At 34.2% G+C, this 23,824-nt stretch overlaps 3 protein-coding genes across 7 annotated transcripts in view; 2 read left to right on the forward strand and 1 right to left on the reverse strand.

Annotated features, from left to right (window-relative positions):
• LOC132721028 (nephrocystin-1-like) overlaps positions 1–7,888 on the reverse strand; it is a gene marked incomplete at its 3' end in the record, with an annotated part of 44,803 nt that extends 36,915 nt beyond the window's left edge. For all 4 annotated transcript variants that reach the window (XM_060705277.1, XM_060705279.1, XM_060705276.1 and 1 more), the window contains 1 exon segment: positions 7,733–7,888. In XM_060705277.1, the coding sequence (XP_060561260.1) occupies positions 7,733–7,795 (63 nt within the window).
• A 1,618-nt stretch (positions 7,889–9,506) lies between these two features.
• On the forward strand, positions 9,507–11,596 carry LOC132721027 (uncharacterized). Of its 2 annotated transcripts, XM_060705275.1 has the most exons (5): positions 9,507–9,664; positions 9,892–9,961; positions 10,165–10,298; positions 10,534–10,745; positions 11,010–11,596. In XM_060705275.1, exons 1-4 carry the CDS (start codon positions 9,632–9,634, stop codon positions 10,732–10,734), a joined length of 438 nt encoding a protein of 145 aa, XP_060561258.1. In that variant the 5' UTR covers positions 9,507–9,631; the 3' UTR covers positions 10,735–10,745; positions 11,010–11,596. The 2 variants fall into 2 exon arrangements, with proteins under 2 accessions (XP_060561258.1, XP_060561257.1); XM_060705274.1 differs by lacking the exon at positions 9,507–9,664 and having other exon boundaries at positions 9,793–9,961.
• A 5,683-nt stretch (positions 11,597–17,279) lies between these two features.
• Positions 17,280–20,621, forward strand: LOC132721029 (DNA-directed RNA polymerases I and III subunit RPAC1-like). Its single transcript, XM_060705280.1, has 4 exons — positions 17,280–18,250; positions 19,137–19,256; positions 19,793–19,909; positions 20,365–20,621. The coding sequence occupies exons 1-4, from the start codon at positions 18,175–18,177 to the stop codon at positions 20,619–20,621; spliced, it is 570 nt and encodes a 189-aa protein (XP_060561263.1). The 5' UTR covers positions 17,280–18,174.
• The last annotated feature ends 3,203 nt before the right edge of the window (positions 20,622–23,824 follow it).

The raw sequence follows: 23,824 nt of genomic DNA on the forward strand, positions 1-23,824 counted from the left end.
TTGATGAAATTTTAAGTAAATTAATGTGGAATGTTAGCAGCATTATCCAAAGATTTCATTATGATTCAGTATCATAATCTCATTATTTCTAACTTTTAATAATTCTCTGTGTAAATGTTTTAGTGTACATGAACTGCTTAACTTAATGAACTAACTTGTCATTCAATAAAATTTATAGGTGCAAAATAATTTGAGAAGGGTTTATTTACAGAATAATTTTCACAATTATCCCAACTTTTTCATTACAGGAATCCTAATCATATCCTTTACTTACAAGTTTCTTTCACTTTATTAACAATAATTAAATGGGTCAAATTGTATGAAAATAAGCTTGAGTTTTTTTTGGGGGAAAAAAAAATCTAAAAATTTTAATCAGGGTGTTGAATTATATTTCTTTATTTGTTTATTTTTCATTGACTACATATTTAGCCTAAAAAAATTTGGAGTTCAATAAATCCTTTGACTTAATTGATCTACAGCTTTAATACTTAATGACAGACATTCTTGAAACAGATATGGTAGTTCCTCCTACTGTTTTTAAGCATTATATATACCACCCTTAATTGGCACCCCTACTGTTTTGTAATATATCACACTTCCCAATATACAATATACACAGCTCCCAATATACAGCTTGTTATTATATGCACCAATAAGCACTCAAAACATTGTTTTTTATGAGTATTGTTTTATGAATTCCTTGTTTTATAATTGGATATTTTATGAGAGGGGGATGGATGTTGCAATTTTTTCAATCACAAATTTTTTTTTACCACTATAATGCCAACAATGGCAAAAATGTTTGAAAATTTGAATTGAAAACAGTTAACATAATTTATGTTTATGAATGTATATCAAAATCCCCTTGATCATAATCCCCTTGGTTGAAAAATGACATAGTGATCGAAATCCCCTCAACAGAAATGACCGGGTGTTCATAATCCCCTTGATGGATAGTCAAAATCCCCTTGGCAAAAATGATGGGGTGGTAAAAATCCCCTCTACTTGTGAAAAACAACCCCCTTTACTCAATATTCTTTTTCCTTTGATCTTTTGTCACTCCAGCTAAACTATTGTGTTACATAAAGAAATGTTGCAAACAGCAGTTACATTGAGAAGAGGAAAGAGTATGGAGTATACTTTAGCAATATAATACAGGTTATTTTTAAATACTCCAATGTTGTCATTTTCATGTTAATATAAAATATAAAACCAGACATAATATTTCACTCTTATTTATTTTCTGACAGCACATTTTACATATGTTAGCACATTCACAGAATTTACATAGCACCGACATTATTTTATTTTGATAATCTGTCCCAGAGCACCCAAGAAGTCTTCAAGGGATTTAATGCCACTTGCGTACTGTGAGCACAAAACTTTCAGTCTCTGCTGGTGAGGATTCACCTAAAGGTACACGGATGACAAAAAGTTGTTGGAACTGAGAGGGCGCTGTAGAGTGGGTGCCATCCATAAACCATCTGGATGCACTATCTAGGAGGCGAAGACCGTCATTAGTGGCGAAGATGAGGATACGGTTGTCTGGAGACTCGTCGTAGATGACATTACTTGCAAACTCAATAGGGAAAGGAACAGGAACATCTCTGATTGTTGATGGGTTCTTAGGTGCTGTTCCTCTCTTGGCGCGTCTCACAGTTTGCTTCAAACTCTTTACGGAACTGGCAGCAATAACCTGAAGTAAAAATAAAGCAACAGTTTTCATGCACTCAATTCAATTATTTCATTTTCCTATTTCACAGTTGTTTGTCTGGCCTTTGTGTCTGTACATTCTGGGCATTTAACATATTCATCAGTATTGTCATTATATCATTAATATCATCATTAAAAGTAATCTTACTAATATAAATTTCCAAAGTGGTTTATTTCATGAGAAGACCCATGTGCATTTTACAGAGCATGTTGAAATTTAAAAAAGAACAATTTTGAAATTTACAGGATTTCTATGAGTCTTATTTATTAACTCACCTCTGTAGGCTGCAGCGATAATTTATCTGTTACTATCTGTCCGGGTTTACCAAGGTTAGCTTCAGCAGATGCTTTTATCTCACTGCGGACTTTAAGTGCCTGCATTGCAAATTTGTCAGGAGCATGACTGTGCACGGTTTCAGATTTGACAGAAGACACCTAGAAATAGAACATAAAGTTAGCATGCTGAAATTAATATTTACCTATTATAATTCAGATTTATGCATACTTTTATTATGATGTGCTTTATGTCTCCATTAATATTTTCATGTAATCTCTTTTGCTTTACTTAAAAAGAGTGCTATACAAAGGTTAAAAAAAATAATAAGACGAAAAAAATTAATTCAGGCATAATTTGCACAATTGATACATATTAGTTTATCTCATGTTCAATGTACCAAATGATTATTATTGATTATATACTTACATGTAAATCAGTAGTCAGTGCACCTTTACAGTTCAGACCAATTCTCTGAGAGCATTCCAACCGCATTGAGGACTTATTTTCATTTTTCTTTGTGTAGGCATAACCTTCATACAGAAGCTTACGAGAACCTTTGTTACTTGTAATGAATTCCATTTTGGGTATTCATGTCTATTGCAGAGAGCCATCATATTATATACCCAACAAAATAACAGTTTGCAGTTAAGTAAAACAAAGATGAAGTAATTTTAGATAGCAAACTGCAATTAATAGCCTCATTTTAAGTTATTATCTGGAAAGATCTAAAGCTAGTGTGCAACAAATTTGCCTTTAAAGGTGTTTATCATTGCAAAGATTAATTGATTGTTTGTTACATATAACTATAATTGCAATGATTAATTATAATCAACTATCATTTATTTGTTTGTATTTTACAATTTTCTCAGCAATAATGACATCAATAAAGGGTGTCATTATTAACTGGCTGTGACAAACATACACCTTTTAATTGTTTGTATGCTTTTCTCTTTTTTTTCAGCAATTCTTGAAGCAGTTGGTTCTTAAATTCATTGAACTAAAAAGAAAAATAAGAAAAGAAATTTCCCAACCATTTCACATTATTTGAGGGGATTTTGACTACCCACTGAGGGGATTATGACCACCCCTTTATTTTTGCCAAGGGGATTATGATAACCCTGTCATTTCTGTTGAGGGGATTTCGATCACTATGTCGTTTATCAACCAAGGTGATTATGATCAAGGGGATTTTGAGCGTCTCCCTATGTTTATACGCGGAAAGTAGGCTGTAGCGCTCTTAGATAACATGTATGACACGTTTCAATTCAAATGAAATCAAATTAAAACTAAATGAAACTTTCAAAAAAATATATATCCTAGACCTAATGAGCTGTGAAAAAATCCTTAGTTAACTGGGCACCGCCATTTTGAAATCCTTTTGAGCTAACTATAGATATCAGAGCGCTTTTAATGAGCGTCTACATAATTCAGACTGTAGCTAGCAGACGCATTCTAAGTGGAAGAATGATGTACAAAATCAGAAAATAAACCTGCATTTCATTGACAAGAATTATAGCAACGACTATAAATATAAAAAGAGACTTTAACATATCCTTTTTGATTAATTAGCACATTAAAAATAACGTAAAACAACAACTGTGATTAGAGATTAACCCATTACTTCATATACATGCCTTTTAACGCCTTTTTCACCCCCCCCCCTTTTTGTTGTCTCAAATGGTGAAAAAATGCATTATTTAGCCCCTTAACACTTGTTTTTGTTTGAGAAATGTTGTTAAAAAAAGTGACCACTTTTTCGGCGCGGCCCCCCAGCCAAAAGATACATCAGGGGGTTGCCAGAAGGGGGATGTGCCCCCTTTTGTTTGGGGGGGTTTGAAGGTGGGCGGAGTCCCCCTCATCGCCAAGAAAATTTTGGACTTGTGAGAGGCTATAAATGACCCCAGATTGATCATAAGGTAACGTGTAACCAACGCTGAAAAGCATTTGACTCTATCTCAATCCATTGAGAAGTTGCATCACTTTGAAATCAATTATAATGGAAAAAATCAACGCAAAATAGTGATTTTTGGCAATTTTGAGATGTCCCCTCGTTGCCATGGTAACAGAAAATTTAAGCCTGAGCATGTTGTTGCAAGGGCAATGGTCCAGTCAACATTTGTGCCAAGTTTGATTAGTGTTGAAGCAGTTTTTATAGTATTATAGCAATTTGAACTTGTAACGGGAGACTTTTCAATGAAAACAGCCATTTTTCACAAAATGCTCATGAAGTAATGGGTTAACAAAAATGGCGGACGGGATTTTCCAAACTCCAACGCATGCGCAGTGGTCCCCCTTTCATTCGTAGATTTGCGGAATATTCCGAGCGCTCCGATGATAGGTTGAACACCACCAATTTATTTGTTTTGTTTATGGTACAAAATACCTGCAAGAAAGATCTGGTTAACATTTACACTAAACATGTTATGCTAAAATCATAGTTCATAAGAGCTTTCCGCGCCATAGGTAGCATCTAATCTCATATTAATTCATATTTCATCAGATTGAGACAATGAAGTACTATTTTATGCTATATGGTATTTTGTACAGAAGGTATCCGTTGCGAACAGGCATTTACGCTTAGCGATGGTAAATTATCAATCGACAAGATATTTAAGCATTTATATGCGGAAAGTCCGAGCGGGGTCAAAGGCCTGCGAAGGCTGTAGCGCTCTTAGATAACATGTATGGAGCGTATCAGTTCAAATGAAATCAAATTAAAACTAAATGAAAATTTCAAAAAAATAAATATCCTAGACCTAATGAGCTGTGAAAAAATCCTTAGTTAACTGGACGCCAACATTTTGAAATCCTTTTGAGCTAAATATAGATATCAGAGCGCTTTTTATGAGCGTCAACATAATTAAGACTACTGATAGCAGACGCATGCTAAGTAACACTTCCGGTGAAAGAATGATGTACTAAATCAGAAAATAAACATGCATTTCATTGATAAGAATTATAGTATTAACGATTATGAATATAAAAAATGTTACTTTAACGTATCCTTTTTGATAAATAAGCACATTAGAAATAACGTTAAAACATCAACAGCTGTGATTAGAGATTAACAAAAATGGCGGACGGGTTTTTCCAAACGCCGACGCATGCGCAGTGGTCATCCTTTAAGTTTGGAAATTTTCGGAATCAGGGTTTTTTTCCAGTATTTTGGGAACATGACCCATACCCTTGAGATTGGGAATTTTAGCGGCATTTTGCCCAAAATTGGGAAAAAAACCCACAACATTTTCAAGTTTTCTGAGGCAATATATTCCTTTTCTTATATTATAGGATTTAGTTCACAAAAGTAGGTCTCTGATTTTCAAATTTTTGAACTGTGTTATTGTATGGTGTTTTGACTTTACACCTCCTGGATGTTTCACCCCTGGATGTTTCACTCTCAAAACCCTGGTGTTTTCATCACCACTTTTTAAATTTGATAAATATATGAAATAAATACCATTATGGGTTAATATTATATATAATATAACACATACTTGCAAACAACTACATTCATGAAGAAGATTTTTTTGACATAAATATAGTGAAATTTCCCTGGGAAAATAATTATAAATATGAGTTCTGAAAGAATTATCAGCTATAAGTCTACATGTATTTATTATTTCATTTTTTTTTTGTTATCCAAAATTTAAAAACCATAAAAATATTGATTAAATAAAATATGTTTTTATATAACAGATAAGAACAATTAGAAGTGTGAAACAATTTTGAATAAAGCATTATAAACACAGGTTTATTAATTACTTAATTAGCACCTTTAGAAGTGTGTAACTAATAGTTCTTTTTAGTTTTTATAAAATAGGAAATAAAATTATATGATGAAAATAACAGTGTTTATTTTAATGTTATGTTATTGTATTGTGCATACATTATAGATATAGTAATTGACTCTGAATAAAATTTAGTAAATCTTATCATTTTGTTTTTATCTGTTTTTCATACATTGATACATATTTGGTAAATTTTATTTGAACAAGAATGTCATTTTTAAATAAAATTTCTTAATTATAAATTTCAAAAAACAAATATTCTCTCAATGTCTATCATGCAAATTTATATGATAATGAGTTATCTGTCATCTGTAGCTGAAAAAAACTCGCACAATTTGCAAAAATACCAAACTTTTGCACCACTATAAAACAACAATGCATACTTCAACTCGTATTTGTTGGAACTGAATAACATTTGATCATTGACAGGGACAACTGTATCTGATTTAAACTCGTCGCTAGAACTTTTAAAACCCCGAGAAGGAACATCATTGTGGTAACTCACGGTCACCGTTGAAGGATTTCCCATTAGCACTTGCAGTTTCATTCGCCGTTACCGTTTCAGAAGTACAACTCTTTTCGGAGAGAGTCGCTTGCGTAAACATTAAATCATTTTTTTTGTTTTTATCAGTGCTTTTTTAACGTGTGAAACATTTTGATTTACTTTCACTTTCGAAGGTCGTAGGTATCGCAAGACGCTCGATAAACTTATACTAAGAAATCAAGCGTCTACTTAACACGTGGGTTGTTTAGACGCCGGCTATTTGCTTAATTTTACGTTCCCCAAAAGATCGATTTTTAAAATTTTTTTTTTAAGTTTTCGATTGGGAATTTTTGTATCAAAATTGGGAAAAAAACATACTATTTTTAATTGGGAATATGACCGAATAACGGCTATAAAATCGGCCAAAAAAAACCCCTGAATTCACAAGAGCTTTCCGCGCACCTAATTTCATATTAGGGTTAACTGGGAGTGTCCGATCCCTGTAATACGCGGAAAGTCCAAGCGGGGCCAAAGGCCCCGCGAGGGCTGTAGCGCTCTTAGATAACATGTATGACGCATATCAATTCAAATGAAATCAAATTAAAACTAAATGAAAATTTCAAAAAAAATATATCCTATACCTAATGAGCTGTGAAAAAATCCTTAGTTAACTGGGCGCCGCCATTTTGAAATCCTTTTGAGCTAAATAAAGATATTAGAGTGCTTTTAATGAGCGTCTTCATAATTTAGACTATTGCTAGCATCTGCTAAATAACACTTCCGGTGAGAGAATGATGTGCAAAATCAGAAAGTAAACATGCATTTAATTGATAAGAACTATAGTAAAGATTATAAATATAAAAAGTTACTTTACATATCCTTTTTGATAAATTAGCACATTAAAAATAACGTTAAAACAACAACTGTGATTAGAGATTAACAAAAAATGGCGGACAGGATTTTCCAAACGCCGACGCCTGCGCAGTGGTCCCCCTTTATGTTCAGAGATTGTCAGAATATTCTGAGCGCTCCGAGGATAGGTTGAACACCACCAATTTATTTGTTTTGTTTACAGTACAAAATACCTGCAAGAAAGATCTGGTTTACATGTACAATAAACATGTTATGCTCAACCATAGTTCATAAGAACTTTCCGCGCCATAGGTAGCACCTAATTTCATATTATAAATCCGTGATTACATGTAGATCTCTATTTTTGAAAAATTTACTGTGCAGCAGGCAACATCCCTGTTGATGCATTTTTAAATGTTTGAGGCTAGCATGACACTTAACATTAATTTCTTTTTATTTGAACACAATAAAAATCATGATGATCCATCATATCTTCAATTAACTTGTCATATTGTCAACATGATCAAAAATAACAAAATATAATTTGTTCAAGAATAGACATGTTTCTTGATATTTTTATGTCGCTGGAAAACTCTCTTAAATTAAAACATATATTACCTGCTTGCGAAGAAGATCTGCATCTTTCGTTACTTTTTCAAGAGGAGTTGGTTCTTTACCCATTACAAAAGTGGGGTAATGTCAAAAAGAATGAATTAAAATTATTAAAAAAAATTACCATCCGCCATTTGCAAACAAACTTTAATGCACACCATAAATTATGTATTTTATAAGATCTGTATAATATAAAATGATAAATACTATAATAATTATAGATTTGATTATTAATTGTCAATTTTGTCAATAATAGTTTTTTAAATCAAAATAACACAGGATTTGATATAAAAACATAATGAACATCGCAAACAGGACGTTTCGGCCCCAAACCAAATCGACCCCTATGCAAAAATCGGCCCCTAGATGTTTCGGCCCTTTTCCGCGAGACATCAGGAACCGAACAATTCGCACTATTAATAATTCGTCCTAAATTATATTTGCGGGTTTTATTTATTATTAGTGAATTTTATAATAACATCTAATTAAAAAGTAACACATTTTTCTTTAAAATTAAGAGACCTTTGAGGAATATTCACATTCGTATGAAGTTATCAAATATATCGGATTTTTTTTATTAATTTAAGACAAGTTTCTTAACAAGCGAACCGTCAATAGGACGAATCCTTCTAATCATGCGAATAGTGTCGGTTTTCATACTAAAAATGCTAAATGTGAACGTGCAATTGCGTCAACATTGAAAGAATTAAAGAAATAAGGACACTATCTATCTATCTATCTCTGGATACTGCCAACCCCTCTTACGAGTGTTACAGGCAGGTATACATTGTATACATTTAAGAAACAGCTTTAAGATACAAGGGAATCCGGGAACCAGTCCCTAGCTCTTATTGAATAGACCCCTTGGTTCTTTTACATGCCCAGTGTATAGCACTGATACATGCGAGGATTACCTGGATTTCTTACCAGTACACCTCTATGTAGGTGGGAAACACTGAAAGTGTCTCTGAAAAATCCCAAGGGTGTAACCCAGGATCGAACCCGGGACCTCAGGAGTGATAGTCAGTGGTTTAACCAACTGAGCTATCGCGCCACACGTGTCGAGTTAAAAGAACATGGTCTTGAAAATTTAAATTTTTTGATTTTCTTGTTATGTGTGTCTTCACCCGTTGTTTCACCTAGCTTTTAAGTCGTTAAGTGTGTAATAGTGCCGGTTTATTATCAGTGGTTCAAGCTGATTCGAGCCCAACACTCAGTGGCGCTCTGGACAGACTTATAATATAAATGGCACGACACGTGATCACAAATATATCTTGAAACGGCACTTTACCCAGGTTCTCTGAACTATTAACCCTTTACCCCATATATACGCGTAACGACGCACTTTTGATCCCCCCTCTTTTAGGCCCGAAATAGTGAAAAAATGTCCAATTTGAGAAATGTTGCTAAAAATAGTGAGCACTTTTTCAGCGCCGCCCCCAGCCAAAAGATACATCAGGGGGTTGCCAGAAGGGGGATGTGCCCCCTTCTGTTTGGGGGGGGTTGAAGGGGGACTACTGCCCCCCTCATCGCCAAGAAAATTTTGGACTTGTGAGAGGCTAAAAATGACCCCAGGTCGATCCTAAGGTAATGTGTAACCAGCGCTGAAAAGCCTTTGACTCTATCTCAATCCCTTTAGAAGTTGCAGCACTTTGAAATAAATTTTGATGGTAAAAATCAAGGCAAAATAGTGATTTTTGGCAATTTTGAGATGTTCTCGTATACATTGACAAAGGAAAATTTATCCAAAAGATAAAGAAGCATATGAGATCTGTAAACAATTACAATTTTTTTTTCAGATTGTCGGTCAGCCCTTTCAGCGTGGACAACTAATGTCGATAGAGTCTACATGCCTTTGTGCAAGAAGATGATGAGTGCCAGCAATTCCCCTTAATCTTCTGTTTGATGTCAAGACGCACCGCCGCTGATTATGTTGCCGTATGTACAATGTTTCTTAAATGCTAAAGTCGATATGTGTTAAAATATAAGTATCAAAAATAACCTACAGATTTAAATTGTAATTTCTTAAAAATCGAGAAATCTTTACAAGAGTTTAGTTTATGCTGTACGTGCAATCCATATAAATATATAAAACAAGTCGTGATATGTGAGTAAAACGGCGGAATACACAGAATACATAAATTTAACTCATTATTTCTTTTCAGGTGTTGAAGGCTATCCGAGACAAATTGGAAAGTGTGTCAGTTGTGGGGTTCATGCTGGACTTTGAGCTCGGTATGTATATATTATTTGTACTCTTCGTTATTTACAATATCAAGTTCATTTTTTCATACTTCATAATTTACATAAAATATAACGATTTAAATGGCATAAACTATCAAATAAACAGACCCAAGTTGAAAACCGCTTTCATATAATTCTTGATTAAACATTTTTTTTTTGTATTTGTATTGCATAATGTTAATTTTATAATTTAGCGGCATGGAATGCAGTACGAGAAGTGTTCGGTCAGGATGTAGATATAAAGGGGTGTGTCTTCCACTGGTGTCAGGAGGTTTGGCGGCAGGTCCAAGCCAATGGGCTATCCACCACCTACAATGCAAGGAAGAACGTAAGTAACGCTTCTTTTTTAAACTAGATATTTATATCTATATCCTATAAATAGAATATAAGTGTAAAATGATACGTACACTGAACTTACCATCCAGGCCCGATGAATTATTAGAATCATTATGATCATTGTTTTTGTTACCTAATTGCAATGAACATGTATGTTTCTGCTTACTTGATAAAGAAATTAAATATTTATATGGTATGTTTTGGTTATTGAATATTTACTTTTTCAGACTCAAGTATTTGCGTCAGCTGATGGCACTTCCATTTCTTCCAGTCAACCATATAGTGCCAACATTCAGGGAACTGCAGGGACAAGCCACAAACCCTCAGATTGTAGCGTTCTGTATCTACCTGGAAAGTCAATGGATTGGGAATCCCTCATTCCCAGTGAGTTTGTGGTGTGTATTCCGCCAGCCGGTACGGACGAATAATGATGTAGAAGGTAATGACAATATTTTTTTTATAAGTTTATAAGTTATTTGATTTAATGAAGAGTTAATGAAGTCTGCTTTAGTAGCGAAAATACTGGTATATACCACTACTTCTCATATCTATTTAGTTCATAAAAAAACATTTACCACTTTAATGCATTATTACTCTGTTGAATACGAATTACGATTCGTTTAACTTAAAATAATAATTTACATGCATATTTATCCATTATTGCTAATTTAAGATTAATTACACATTTTTTATGTCCTTCCAGGCTGGCATCATCGTATTGACAGGAAGGCAGGTGGATGTTCTATGTCCTTCTACAGGCTAGTTCCTCTGCTACGTAGGGAAGCGGACACCGTTGGTCAGACACTACAGCTAGACGGGAGATCTGAACAGGGCAAGATCAGCACGTACAACCAGGATGGAACGAACCCTTCAAGACCTCTGGGAAAGGTACCAAGAATCAGAGCTTACTACAACAGCTTTTTTGAAAGCGTGTTCATCATTGTACGGACCGTCGTAGAGTGTTTTGATGAAATGACGAGGATGTAGTTTGTGGTGCTGTTGGTGGTGCTGTCGATGACGGCTGTCTTGTTATGTAAAAAATGTATGTTTTGTTATGTAAACAATATATGTTTTGTTATGTAAAAAAATAGATGTTTTGTGTTTTTTGTCTTCGATCTTTGTATCATATTTGTCTAAAATATTTGATTTTTGTTTTTGTTTTGTTTTAATCATATTTGTCTGTACAGTTAGTCATTAAATGTTTAATATCATAGTAGAAGTATTATACATATCTTGTTGTTGATGATGATTGTCATGTTGAGGTTACTATTTTGTATTTTTGTGTAAATAAAATATACATGTACTAGTCTATCCTGCCTCTTCACTTGTTAATTTGTATTATAATTTTGTAACAATAAATGTAATATAAAGCACTGTTTGCTCTTTGTTATATTTATAAACTCTCTCTGTCTGTCTCTTTATGAACTACGTAAATAACCGAGGTAAATCGAGTGAAAAAAACAAGAGTTGTTTTCCTTAGTTTCCCTTCGCTTGCAAAAGAATGCAAATTTAGCCGTGTTTGGGGCACAGCATACATGTGAACTCTCCCACTTTAGGCGGGAGACTCCCACTTTTTTCAGCCATATTTTCAAAGATTTGTCTTAAAATAAGGGGTATTTTCACAAATTAAAGAAATCTCCCTATTTTTGATGTCAGAACTTCCTTCTTTGTTTATTGCAAATTCTTAAATCTCCCTCTTTTTGAAGAAAAATCTCCCACTTGATCATTGAAAAAAGTTCACATGTATGGCACAGGCACAATTAATTTACCTCTATATGCTCATAATACTACATATAAAGAATATTCTTTATATATAGTATTATGAGCATATAGAGGTAAATTAGGCACTAGACACAATTAATGTACCTCTATATGCTCATAATACTACATATAAAGAATATTCTTTATATATAGTATTATGAGCATATAGAGGTAAATTAATTGTGTCTAGTGCCTGTGGTTTGGGGCGATTAAATGTCCGATTTTAAAATTTATTACATCAATTAAAAGCTGGTGATCTTAGCTTCCTCTCAGTGTATATTTCCACACATTGTTTGACACTGAAGGTATTTAAATTTATGGTTAAACTTACCACGAGTCAGAGGTCAGAGATACAGTGAGATACGCAATCGGTTATCTTTACTCGCAATTCTACTGATAAGAAAAGCCTGTCTGCTGCTAGTTCGGAAACTGTCAATCCGTGTATAATTACAATAAATAGTGAAAACACAAACCTAAATATTAATAATTGAAAAGTGGGCCGAGTTGACCCGTGCCGAGTTGGAATAGGGCCAAGCTGACTCGCCCCGCCCCCCCCCCCCCGAGTACGTTTTAGGGCCGAGCTAACTCGGATTCCGTTGTCATGGTAACAGGAAATTTAAGACTGAGCATGTCGGTACAAAGGCAATGGTCCAGTCAACATTTGTGCCAAGTTTGATTAGTATTGAAACATTTTCATAGCAGTTTGAACTTGCAACAGGAGGCTTTTCAATGAAAACGGCCATTTTTCACAATATGCTCATGAGGGAAATGGTTAATTGCCAACAAGTGGCTAGGATGGTGGTGTTGGACGCTACCTTCAAATTACTCTTATTAATAAAGTATAACACAATACTTTATAAATTTAACACTACGAGATTTATTTATTTTTATTTATTTTATTTTTTATTTTTGAAACAACATAGATCACAGTTACATAATAAGATATACATATATATAAAATAACAGTTTAACAAATTAAAATATCATTTCATATAAATAATAAATTAAATAAATTAAGTTAATGACTGAAATCAGATGAGGCATTGGAAAAATTTATAAAAAAAAAATAAATAAATAAAATCACAATTCAGATTAAGACTACAACAGTCAGAATTATAATTAGCAAAGTTACTGATAGACATGATATAAAAGAACTAAATTGTCTAACCTAATTTTTTTTAAAAAAAGAGAAAAAAGAAGATATTAAATAAATAAATAATAATAAAATTTCAATAAAATTTCAATACAAAGGTTTTGTTTAAGAGTGATCTATGGTTACAAGGATAGCCCGTGAAGCTGGTGTGCTTATTTCCAATGGGGTCCTGTTAACCAAATAGATGGAAACAAGATGAAACCAGAGAGACATTCATTTCTCAAATAAAAATAGACAATGAGATAATCTACAAAATATTCTTAGAATCTTATTATCACAGTAGTTTTGCATTATCACAGAAAAAAGGGGGAAAAAATACTCACTGGATCCGTATCTTAACACTTATATGCTATATTATCACAGTAGTTTTGCATTATCACAGAAAGAAAGGCACAGGAAATCATAAGATAACTAAAAATATAATAAAGTTTGGCGTACTTATGTCGCCACTCAGTAATATAAAAAATCACTTTGATGTTGCTCAGCCCAAATTGAAGCAAGATGGCTTTTAACAGAAGTTTTATATAAAGTTGGATTTGATATACATTTTACATCGTCTGGCAAACTTTTCCAATCTTTAATACCATTATAGAAAAAAGTGCCATTACATGTCTTATTACAATGAGGAATTGAAAAATTAGACTTATTTGACCTAGTGTTGTAATTGTGTATATCAGACATCCGAACAAAGTTTGTTTTCATATAAGTTGGACACTTATTATAAAAAATCTTATGCATATGATTAAGTCTTAGTTGTTTTACTCTGTTTTCAATATTTAACATGTTAACATCTGTAAAATCAGAAGGAGTTAAACTAGTTCTTGGATGGTAATCTTTTATAAACCTTATGACTTTGTTTTGAGCTACTTGCAGTTTCTTTTTCAGACTTTTATTATATACACTGTAGATCCTGCTAGTTAATGAAATGTCTTTCTGTAGACCATTCAGGAATCGAACAGGTATAATCTTCGTAGCTGACGGAGTATGGATGTCCATGATGTTCCACAAATGCAAGCATACAGTTTTTGTGTGGGATAATCAACCTCAGCTACATGTACATATGCATGAAGTCTGAAAAATTTAACAAGAATTAACATTTGTTTTAAAAACAATTGTATAATAATCAATGACAATCCTTCAGATGTACCATGTTGAAAGTGTACTTAAACAGAATAAATACAAGTATTTGTATTCTATTCACTTTCAATAAGATTTTACAAACACAATGATTTATAAAACTATTAACAAAATCAAATTATGTTTATGTGTATCAACACATTATTCAATGCAAACAACTGTGCATTTCATTTTTTAACCCATTGCTTCATGAGCATTTTGTGAAAAATGGCTGTTTTCATTGAAAAGTCTCCCGTTACAAGTTCAAATTGCTATAATACTATAAAAACTGCTTCAACACTAATCAAACTTGGCACAAATGTTGACTGGACCATTACCCTTGCAACAACATGCTCAGGCTTAAATTTTCTGTTACCATGGCAACGAGGGGACATCTCAAAATTGCCAAAAATCATTATTTTGCGTTGATTTTTTCCATCAAAATTGATTTCAAAGTGCTGCAACTTCTCAATGGATTGAGATAGAGTCAAATGCTTTTCAGCGTTGGTTACACGTTACCTTATGATCAATCTGGGGTCATTTACAGCCTCTCACAAGTCCAAAATTTTCTTGGCGATGAGGGGGACTCCGCCCCCCTTCAAACCCCCCAAACAGAAGGGGGCACATCCCCCTTCTGGCAACCCCCTGATGTATCTTTTGGTTGGGGGGCCGCGCCGAAAAAGAGGTCACTTTTTTTAACAACATTTCTCAAACAAAACCAAGTGTTTGGGGCCTAAATAAGGCATTTTTTCATCATTTGAGACAACAAAAAGGGGGGGGGGGTGAAAAAGGCGTTAAAAGGCGTGTATATGAAGTAATGGGTTAAAGTAAAATGATGTTTATCATATTCATCTTCTCCTATTACCTACACAGGAGAAAGTACTATATCTTTATCTACCAGAACTTGATACAAACACTAAAAGACTTCATAACTTAAACCTTGTATTTTTCCTTACAATCCATTCTGTACATAAGTCTAAGTCTGGGATATAGATTATCCTGTTTATTAGTAATATTTTACTCTTTAAAGCCATGTCATCAGTTCTTGCATATTTATCTTTGTCTGAATATGCAACTGGTTGGTTCTCTCAAAGATTAAATAAGATTGATGGCTTAAAGTAGGGTTTAAATCTAATAATCCCATTTTTTTTTGGTTTTACGTCACATCGACACAGTATAGGTCATATCGCGACGTTCCAGCTTTACTGGTGGAGGAAGACCTCCGGTGCCCGTCCGTGCATTATTTCAGGCACAAACGGGCACCCGAGTAGAACCACCGACGTTCCGTAAGCTAGCTCGAACCCACAGCGGTGAGGGGCAAGTGGTTTGAAGTCAACCACCTTAATAATCCCAAGTATTTCGTTTCATTTGTCACAACTGCATATTTATGCATGTTTGTACCATTATCTTCTTTATCTCCAAACCAGTACTTGTGCGTTGGACTTAACACACTCATGTTATTATGATTTAAGTTGTTTAAGTATGCTTCTTTCCTAGGAAGTAAGCCGGTGAACTGTACCATTGTACATATTCTAGAGTTGAAGTTATGAATTCTTGCTTTTCCTAATCTTGTTTAATAGCACACGTTTGTGTATTTGAAGACTTGCATTATAATTCTTAAAGAAATCAATGCCTAATATGCCATTTTTCTCCTCTATGTCAGCTACAACAAATTCAAAAGAGAAAGAAATATGCTCTATTTCAAAGTTTAATACACATTTCCTAGCAATTTGTAATTTTGCTCCTTTAGCATTAGACAATTGCATAGAAGTAAAGACTAAATTGGGTTTATTTTGAAGCCTTTTATAGCATGAACTTGATAAGATAGAAACAGCTAGGACTTCCAGTATCAATTAACATCCCACCTTTAAGTGAGCCTAAATCTGCTTTAACATTATAACAAGAAGTTTTGTCAACATTTTTAATTTCTGAAATTAATTCACTTTTCTCAGAGTTTTGCCTGATTATGTTTTGCACCGAAGAGACAGATTTTTGACAACTTTCAGTTTTGACAGCTAAAGATCTACTTTCACTTTCGTTTTTAGATATACTTTATGACCCATAACTTCCGGTTTGGGTTGTACTACTTTTTGACCCTCAATTTTACTAGAAATAAGCTTTTGGTCATTTTTAACATCATTCGGAGGGGGTGTAACTATAATTTCTGGAATATACTGCTTACTTAAAGTTTGTTTTTATAATTCAAAGTTGAACTATATGTCATTTCAGGCAATGAATCTTTTGTAAGATTATTATCTCCCTTAGATTGAGATGAAGTACGAATAATTGTACTAGGTTCACTAATATGTGTTTTTATAGGCCTAAACAATTGACTACAGACTGACGTTTGGGCCTCAACCTCAATCTGACCTAGTTTTCCTGATTCAAAGCATTTCTCTAAGAATAACAACGACTCTCAATGTGACCTTTTTTATGACAGTAAGTACACTGTATGTCTTTAAAGTTAGGTTTGTCATAAAAAGAATTTCCCTGTGTCGTATTTTGTTGATATCTAGACTGGGAGTTATAACTGGTGTTTGTAGTAGAATCATATTTATAATTTACACCTTGGTTGTGGGGGTACGCGTTACTATAGTTATGCATAGGGCTATTACTGCGTCTCATTGAAGGCCTATCAATACCAGTGTTTTGATAAAATCTTGAGGGATTATGTGGCTTATACTGAGTTCTATAATTATGTTTTCTTATTGTAAGAATCAGTCATTTCTTGAAATTTTTGCTCAAACTTTTGATCAAAAAGAGAACACATTATTTGCTTTAATTCGTCTAAACTTCCTTTCATCATCTAATGGTTTTGTCATTTTATCTACCGAACCCTGTAATGACATAAATTCTACGGCAGCACTAATTGCGTGATCCAAAGTAATAGGATGCGTAAATTGTACGTGCTTTCTTAATTCAAAAGTACCTAATCCATGAATATATTGGTCAATAATACATGTTTCTAAAGCATCACTGTGCATTAAAGGAAATGCTTTTTGAGCTAATCTGCGTAGTGCATAACCATAGTCCGAAACGGATTCACCCTTGCTTCTTTTCCGATTACGGAATTCACAGCGAAAGGCAACTTCACGTTCATGTGGACTAAATCTTTGCGTTAGCACACGCTTAATTTCCGAATAACTTGCAAGTTGAGAAGGGTGTAATGTAGACAGTAATCGCTGTGCTTCCCCCCGCAAATTAATTGTTAACATGCATGCTTTTTGTTGATCATCCCAACTATTCCAGTTGGCTACTTGCTCAAAATGAATAATATAATCGGACCATTCACTAGTAGTACCATCGAAATGATCGGGACTTATATTCATAACCGAAGATGGCCGAGTATTTGTAATACCCGAGTACATAGTGTTCATCGGAGCACTATAAGTTCTAGGCATAAATGCGTTTCCTCGAGATAAATAACTCGGAAAACCTACACTTTGCGAATAATGGTTCGATAAAGTATGTGGCACCGGTGTCTGGCATGTATTTATCATAACCGGTGAGGTAACGCTACTAATGTTACGCTTTGTGAACAGTATAATCAGTTTTTAAAGGGGAAAGCATTGGCTTTTTATCAAAATCAGTCCCTTTAACCCCCGGGATAGACGTATCTAAGTCATCACGAGCACTTCCCGTATAGAAGGGTAAGCTATGACTATCACCTTTACGTAATAATCCATCATTTGTATCACACCGAGCAGTAGGAGAATGTGAACTAAATCTTACTTTCGGAGTACTAAACTCTTGTCTAAAAGTAGGGGAACAAAGAAATAAATCAGTCCCATAAGAAGTATTATGGAAAGTTTCCCAATACCTAGGTGAAGTTATTAACATGTTTCAGGAGTTAGATTTGAAGTTATTTTGTGTAAAAGGTATTGGACAAGATCATGCCAAGTTCTCACCTGTTGGTAAGTACAACACTGATTGATTAGTATTGGTAGATCCTAATTCAGCATAATAGTTTGTTAACTTTTAACTCGCCCAAGCAGCAAAATATTATATGGCATTTCACCTTCTGAAATGTAATGTACTTGGCCAAGACTTTCATTGACATTGTTAAAGACTGATTTCAGTATCAATAAATCAAAATTTAAGGACAAACAGTTAAAAGTTTTTTTAGGCTAATATAAATTTTTTAGGCAGGCCAGGCAAAGGCAATGCAATATATAGAGTTACTAATGGTCAGTAACTTAATTTGAAAGATAATGCATGCACTAATTTTTCACTAAAATTTCAGCATTTGTATACTTTGTCATAGAACTACTTTGTATATGTAAGTCCATATTTAATTTATATATTATATTTCAATAACTCCTTTTTAAAGTCTGCAAAACAGTTTTTTACATTCTTAGCTTAATATTTATGTAAGAAGATGTGAAGTTTTTGTGATGTAACTGGTCAAATAGATGCATATCTGATTCTGGTAAAACCTTTGGAGTGACTAAGGATGATAATTGTTGATAATTTAATAGGAATGTACTTGTGTATAAGGTTAAAAAGTACCTGACCCACGCTCTTGGTAGAAAAAGAGACAAATGCTTTATGTCCCATACAGATGTGCTTTTTGTAGCACATTTTTGTTGAAGATTAAGCCAAGTTTAAGTGACTTTTCTAGTAAATAATTCCGTAATGACCTTGACCTTCACGTTTCCGTTCTCTCATGGAAAATCTGGTCACGTGGTAGTTCAATAAAATTAAAGACAGCAATACTTTTATGCCATTATCTTAAGAAATGAAATATTTCATTTTAAAGTTACGGAGACTGTAGTTAAGATTTGCATTTTGTGTTTGTAGCTACAGCCTCCTACAGACTATTACCAGATATTACTTTGTTAAAGCCTATAACAGGAGAATTAGCCGTGAAGTTACAGAGATGTTTCTCTCCAGGAGTTATTGAACTTGATATGGTAGATGGTAAGTTTACCAAGTATTACACTTAGTACTACATTTAGTGATCTCAGTCATGCCATCAAGGTACCAATGTTTAAGATTAATCAGTAAGCATGTAGTGGTGACCACCTGATGTTGGTTGTGTTGAGTTTATGTTGTGGGATTAAGTATATCCGAAATAACTTACCAAAGTCATATTACATATATATGTCTATTCACTACTAGTATATCTTCCTTGTGGCTGAGGGGTTGCCTTTAATTGCAGCCACCGTTCGTTAAGAGGCAACTTAATAGGTTTGAATTATTGGAGTCTATGCATCTCCAGTAAGTGAGGTAGTTTGGACCGCAGGTGTTGCTTAAGGCCTGTTACACCCTAGGTTAGCCAAAATCATCTTTCCTATTTTTGCACAATATTACCTAAATTGTGTTGGTGAGCTGTAAAACCAAACAAAACAAACAATCTATTAGTATATTGTATTACTAGTATAGTCAGATTAAATTAATTATGACATTTAAATGAAGAATGTTACAGAACAAGTAATAATGTGCATTGTATATAGGTGAACAGAAAGCTAGAGTAGCTCATCCTCGTAAAGATACATGTAGTCGAGAAGTGTTCAGACATGATGACTTAAAAGATTTGGTCAAATTAACCAGGGTCCGAGACCATTTTATATGTAAGTATTGATATTAACTTTCCATAAATAAAATTCCACTATATATTGATGGTTATTTGCTTTGTATATGCTGTTCTTGTACAATTTGATTAAATACTGTACATCTAATATTGTCAAGCATTGATGGGCCATATAATATAAGGAAGTTAGTTATAAAAATCTACAATAATACCAAGAAAAACACATGAGCAGACTTTGGAAACTGCAGTGTAAAGTTGTTAAGTGCTAGCAGCAATAATAAGTTGCCAGTGTCAGCCATATAGAGCCAGATAACATGTACCATCATGCAGTCTGACCAGGCTCTTTAAAGTGCTTTGTCAAGTTGAAACATCTCCAGTAACAAAGAAAAGTTTCAAATTCATAAAGACATGTGCACAATGATTAAGATTAAATGAACATATTATCTAATTATGACTTATTTATGAGATTTGTATTTTTGCCTTTGTATTTTTCAGTCAGTGTAGAATCAACAGGAATCCTAGCACCAGAGGTGTTAGTGTCACAAGCTATAATCCTTCCACCTGTCCGACCTTCCGTCCATCCGTCCGAATTTCGTTTCCGCGCTAGTTCTCAGCAACTACTGGCTGGAATTCAAGGAAACTTTATGGGAATCATCAATATCAAGAGGAGATGCGCATATCGTTGCCTTGTTCCAGTCATACCTTTTAACTCAGAGTTATGGCCCTTGATTAGTTTTGCATTATGCATATAGAGCAAAAATCGTTTCTGCGCTACTTCTCAGCAACTACTGGCTGGAATTCAATGAAACTTTATGGGAACCTTTAATACCAAGAGGAGATGCGCATATCGTCGCCTTGTTCCGGTCAGACACTTTAACTCAGAGTTATGGCCCTTGATTAGTTTTGCATTATGCATATAGAGCAAAAATCGTTTCCGCGCTACTTCTCAGCCACTACTGGCTGGAATTCAATGAAACTTTATGGGAACCTTCAATACCAAAAGGAGATGCGCATATTGTCAGCTTGTTTTGGTCAGACACTTTAACTCAGAGTTATGGTCCTTGATTAGTTATGCAGTATGCATATAGAACAATAATCATTTCCGCGCTACTTCTCTGCAACTACTTGCTGGAATTCAACAAAACTTTATGGGAACCTTCAATACCAAGAGGAGATGTGCATATTGTTGCCTTGTTCAGGTCAGAATTACTATTCTGGAACAATAGATATTATATAAATTAAAAATTATGTATCAATGTGATCATTTTTGCGCGTTTTCAATCCACCGGGGCTCTGCCTGGATCGTCCTGGGCTCTGCCTGGATCGAACGGGGCTCTGCCTGGGTCAACAGGGGCTCTTCAGGCGTCATCCAGGAACGACCTGGGAAGCACCAGCATGAACCGTAGCACCACATGGGCTCTGCCTGAATGATACGGAGCGCATCCTGGTTGGTTAGTTGGGAATAACCGTAGCGCTGCCAGGGTTAGTGTGATAATTTCACCCCGGATCGTCCGGGTAACTTACCGGGATGGTCCTGGACTCTGCAGGGAGTAAGTGAGACCGCAGCTTAAGCTCTAGCTCTTTCGGTTTTCTAAAAGAAGATATTTTAAGTTTTTCTTTCGGTTGCCATTGCAACATGAGTTCTGCTTGGAATTAAATTCTTCGAACAATTTTTAAAGTTGACTACCAAAGGAACATTCCAGTGAAGTTTGGATGAAATTGGCTAAGCGGTTTATGAGGAGATGTTGTTTAAAGTAAAAGTTTACGGATTGACGGACACCGGACGAAAAAGGATCAAAAAGCTCACCAGGTCGCTTTGTGACAGGTCAGCTAAAAAATAAAACAAGAGGGCCATGATGGCCCTGAGGTCGCTCACCAGTATATAGGCCTCCCCCCCCCTCCCCCCTGGCAGGGCCAATTTTAACCCAAGGGCTTTTATTTGAACAAACTTGGTAGACACCCATAAGAAGATGTTTCATGCTAAACATCTAAGCTCTAGCTCATTGGGTTTTTTCAAAGAAGATTTTTTAAGTTTTTACTATACACATATAGTTAAAAACAATGACACCCCTGGGGCGGGGCCAGTTTTGACCCCAGGGCTTTTATTTGAACAAACTTTGTAGACACTTACTAGAAGATGTTCATGCTTAATATCTTAACGCCAGCGTTTTGGGTTTTTTTCAAAGAAGATTTTTAAGTTTTTGCTATACACATTTAAGGAAAATCAATGACCCCCGGGGCGGGGCCAATTTTGACCCCAGGGCTTTTATTTGAACAAACTTTGTAGACACTCACTAGAAGATGTTTCATGCTTAATATCTAAACTCTAGCTATTTGGGTTTTTTCAAAGAAGATTTTTTAAGTTTTTGCTATACACATATAAGGAAAATCAATGACCCCCGGGGCAGGCCAATTTTGACCCCAGGACTTTTATTTGAACAAACTTGGTAGACACCCGTTAGAACATGTTTCATGCCAAATATCTTAGCTCTAGCTCTTTGGGTTCTTTAAAAGATATTTTTTTAAAGTTTTTACTATATGCATATAGGGAAAATCAATGACCCCAGGGCTTTTATTTGAACAAACTTGTTAGACACTCACTAGAAGATGTTTCATGCCAAATATCTAAGCTCTAGCTCTTAGGGTTTTTTAAAAGAAGATATTTAAAGTTTTTTCTTTCGGTTGCCATGGCAACCAGAGTTCTGCATGGAATTAAATTCTTTGAACAATTTTTAAAGGGGACCACCAAAGGAACATTCCTGTGAAGTTTGGATGAAATTGGCTTAGTGGTTTATGAGGAGATGTCATTTAAAGTAAAAGTTTACGGATGGACGGACGGACGCCGGACGAAAATCGATCACAAAAGCTCACCCTGTCACTTTGTGACAGGTGAGCTAAAAAGACAAACTTAAATATCAAGAATTGATCCCAGGAAATGATTATAATTTCTAATTTCCAAAGCATGTTGTAATATTATCCTGCAGTTTAGTAATGGAAATAAATACTAGTGGAGTTAGTAAATATATATTTGTGTATAGTGTAAAAGTGAGATGGAAAACAGTATCTGTCACAAGGTTTACAGTGTCTTTAATGTTGATGATTTACATGTGATTTTTTTTTACAATAAAAAGATTCATACAAAAATGGATCAATTTTGTTGTGTTTTTTCTTAAATAAAAAATTATGAAATTTAAAGGATTTATCATTTGTTTTCAGTTTTTGAAAAAAGAAAAAAAATCAAACACTTTAACAAAATAGAACAATTTTTTCTATTGCCACTGCATTTTTTTTTATTCTACTCTATGAATATTCTAATCTATCAGGGGTTTACTGTACCTAATACAAAAGTTGAAAAACATCAAAAACCTCTACCTTACTGTAACTCCACATAAACATTATTTCCACTACCATATAGTCTGGAGTTCCTTCCCCTTATACTACGTTTCCGTAGTAAATGTAGGCAGGGAACAAGACTAACAACCATAGTGCATAAAAACAAAGGGAAACAACTTTCACAACTTTACAAAAATAGCATCATAAATGACTGATGGCACTATAAAAAACAATATTTTTTTTTATACCTCAATTTTTCTGTAAAATACATTAATTTTTATTGAAAAGTGCATTAATCCTAAATGTTAAAAATAATACAATATTTTCAAAAAGCTTTTAATTGCATGTCTAATAAATGTGTCCAAAATTTAAAAAACAAGTCAAGAAAAAATGACTTGGGAACTAACAAAGGTAACTCTTATTTTGAAGCTGTGAAAGTTTGAGAATAAAGGAAAGTGAAAGGGAAAAAAGGTCAAGTATAATGTTTCAGGTGAAATTAACATAAAAAGTGTCGTCTGCATCCAGCAGGGATATATCCATACCTCTTTATCTTTATCTCTATACAACAAAAACAACATTAATTAACAACGGTTCAAAATAGTGTGGATAGTTTGAGTATCTT

This window comes from Ruditapes philippinarum, unplaced genomic scaffold (genome assembly GCF_026571515.1).
Source record: "Ruditapes philippinarum isolate M1 unplaced genomic scaffold, ASM2657151v2 ctg6319_1_1_1_1, whole genome shotgun sequence".
Lineage (NCBI taxonomy): Eukaryota > Metazoa > Mollusca > Bivalvia > Venerida > Veneridae > Ruditapes > Ruditapes philippinarum.

Coding starts and splice junctions, on each gene's coding strand:
- LOC132721027 (XM_060705274.1), top strand. CDS start 10,264: ATGGGCTATCCACCACCTACAATGCAAGGAAGAAC. Junction 10,299..10,533: donor CCTACAATGCAAGGAAGAAC/GTAAGTAACGCT, acceptor TTACTTTTTCAG/ACTCAAGTATTTGCGTCAGC. Junction 10,746..11,009: donor GACGAATAATGATGTAGAAG/GTAATGACAATA, acceptor ATGTCCTTCCAG/GCTGGCATCATCGTATTGAC.
- LOC132721029 (XM_060705280.1), top strand. CDS start 18,175: ATGTTTCAGGAGTTAGATTTGAAGTTATTTTGTGTAAAAGGTATTGGA. Junction 18,251..19,136: donor TGCCAAGTTCTCACCTGTTG/GTAAGTACAACA, acceptor TTGTGTTTGTAG/CTACAGCCTCCTACAGACTA. Junction 19,257..19,792: donor TGAACTTGATATGGTAGATG/GTAAGTTTACCA, acceptor CATTGTATATAG/GTGAACAGAAAGCTAGAGTA.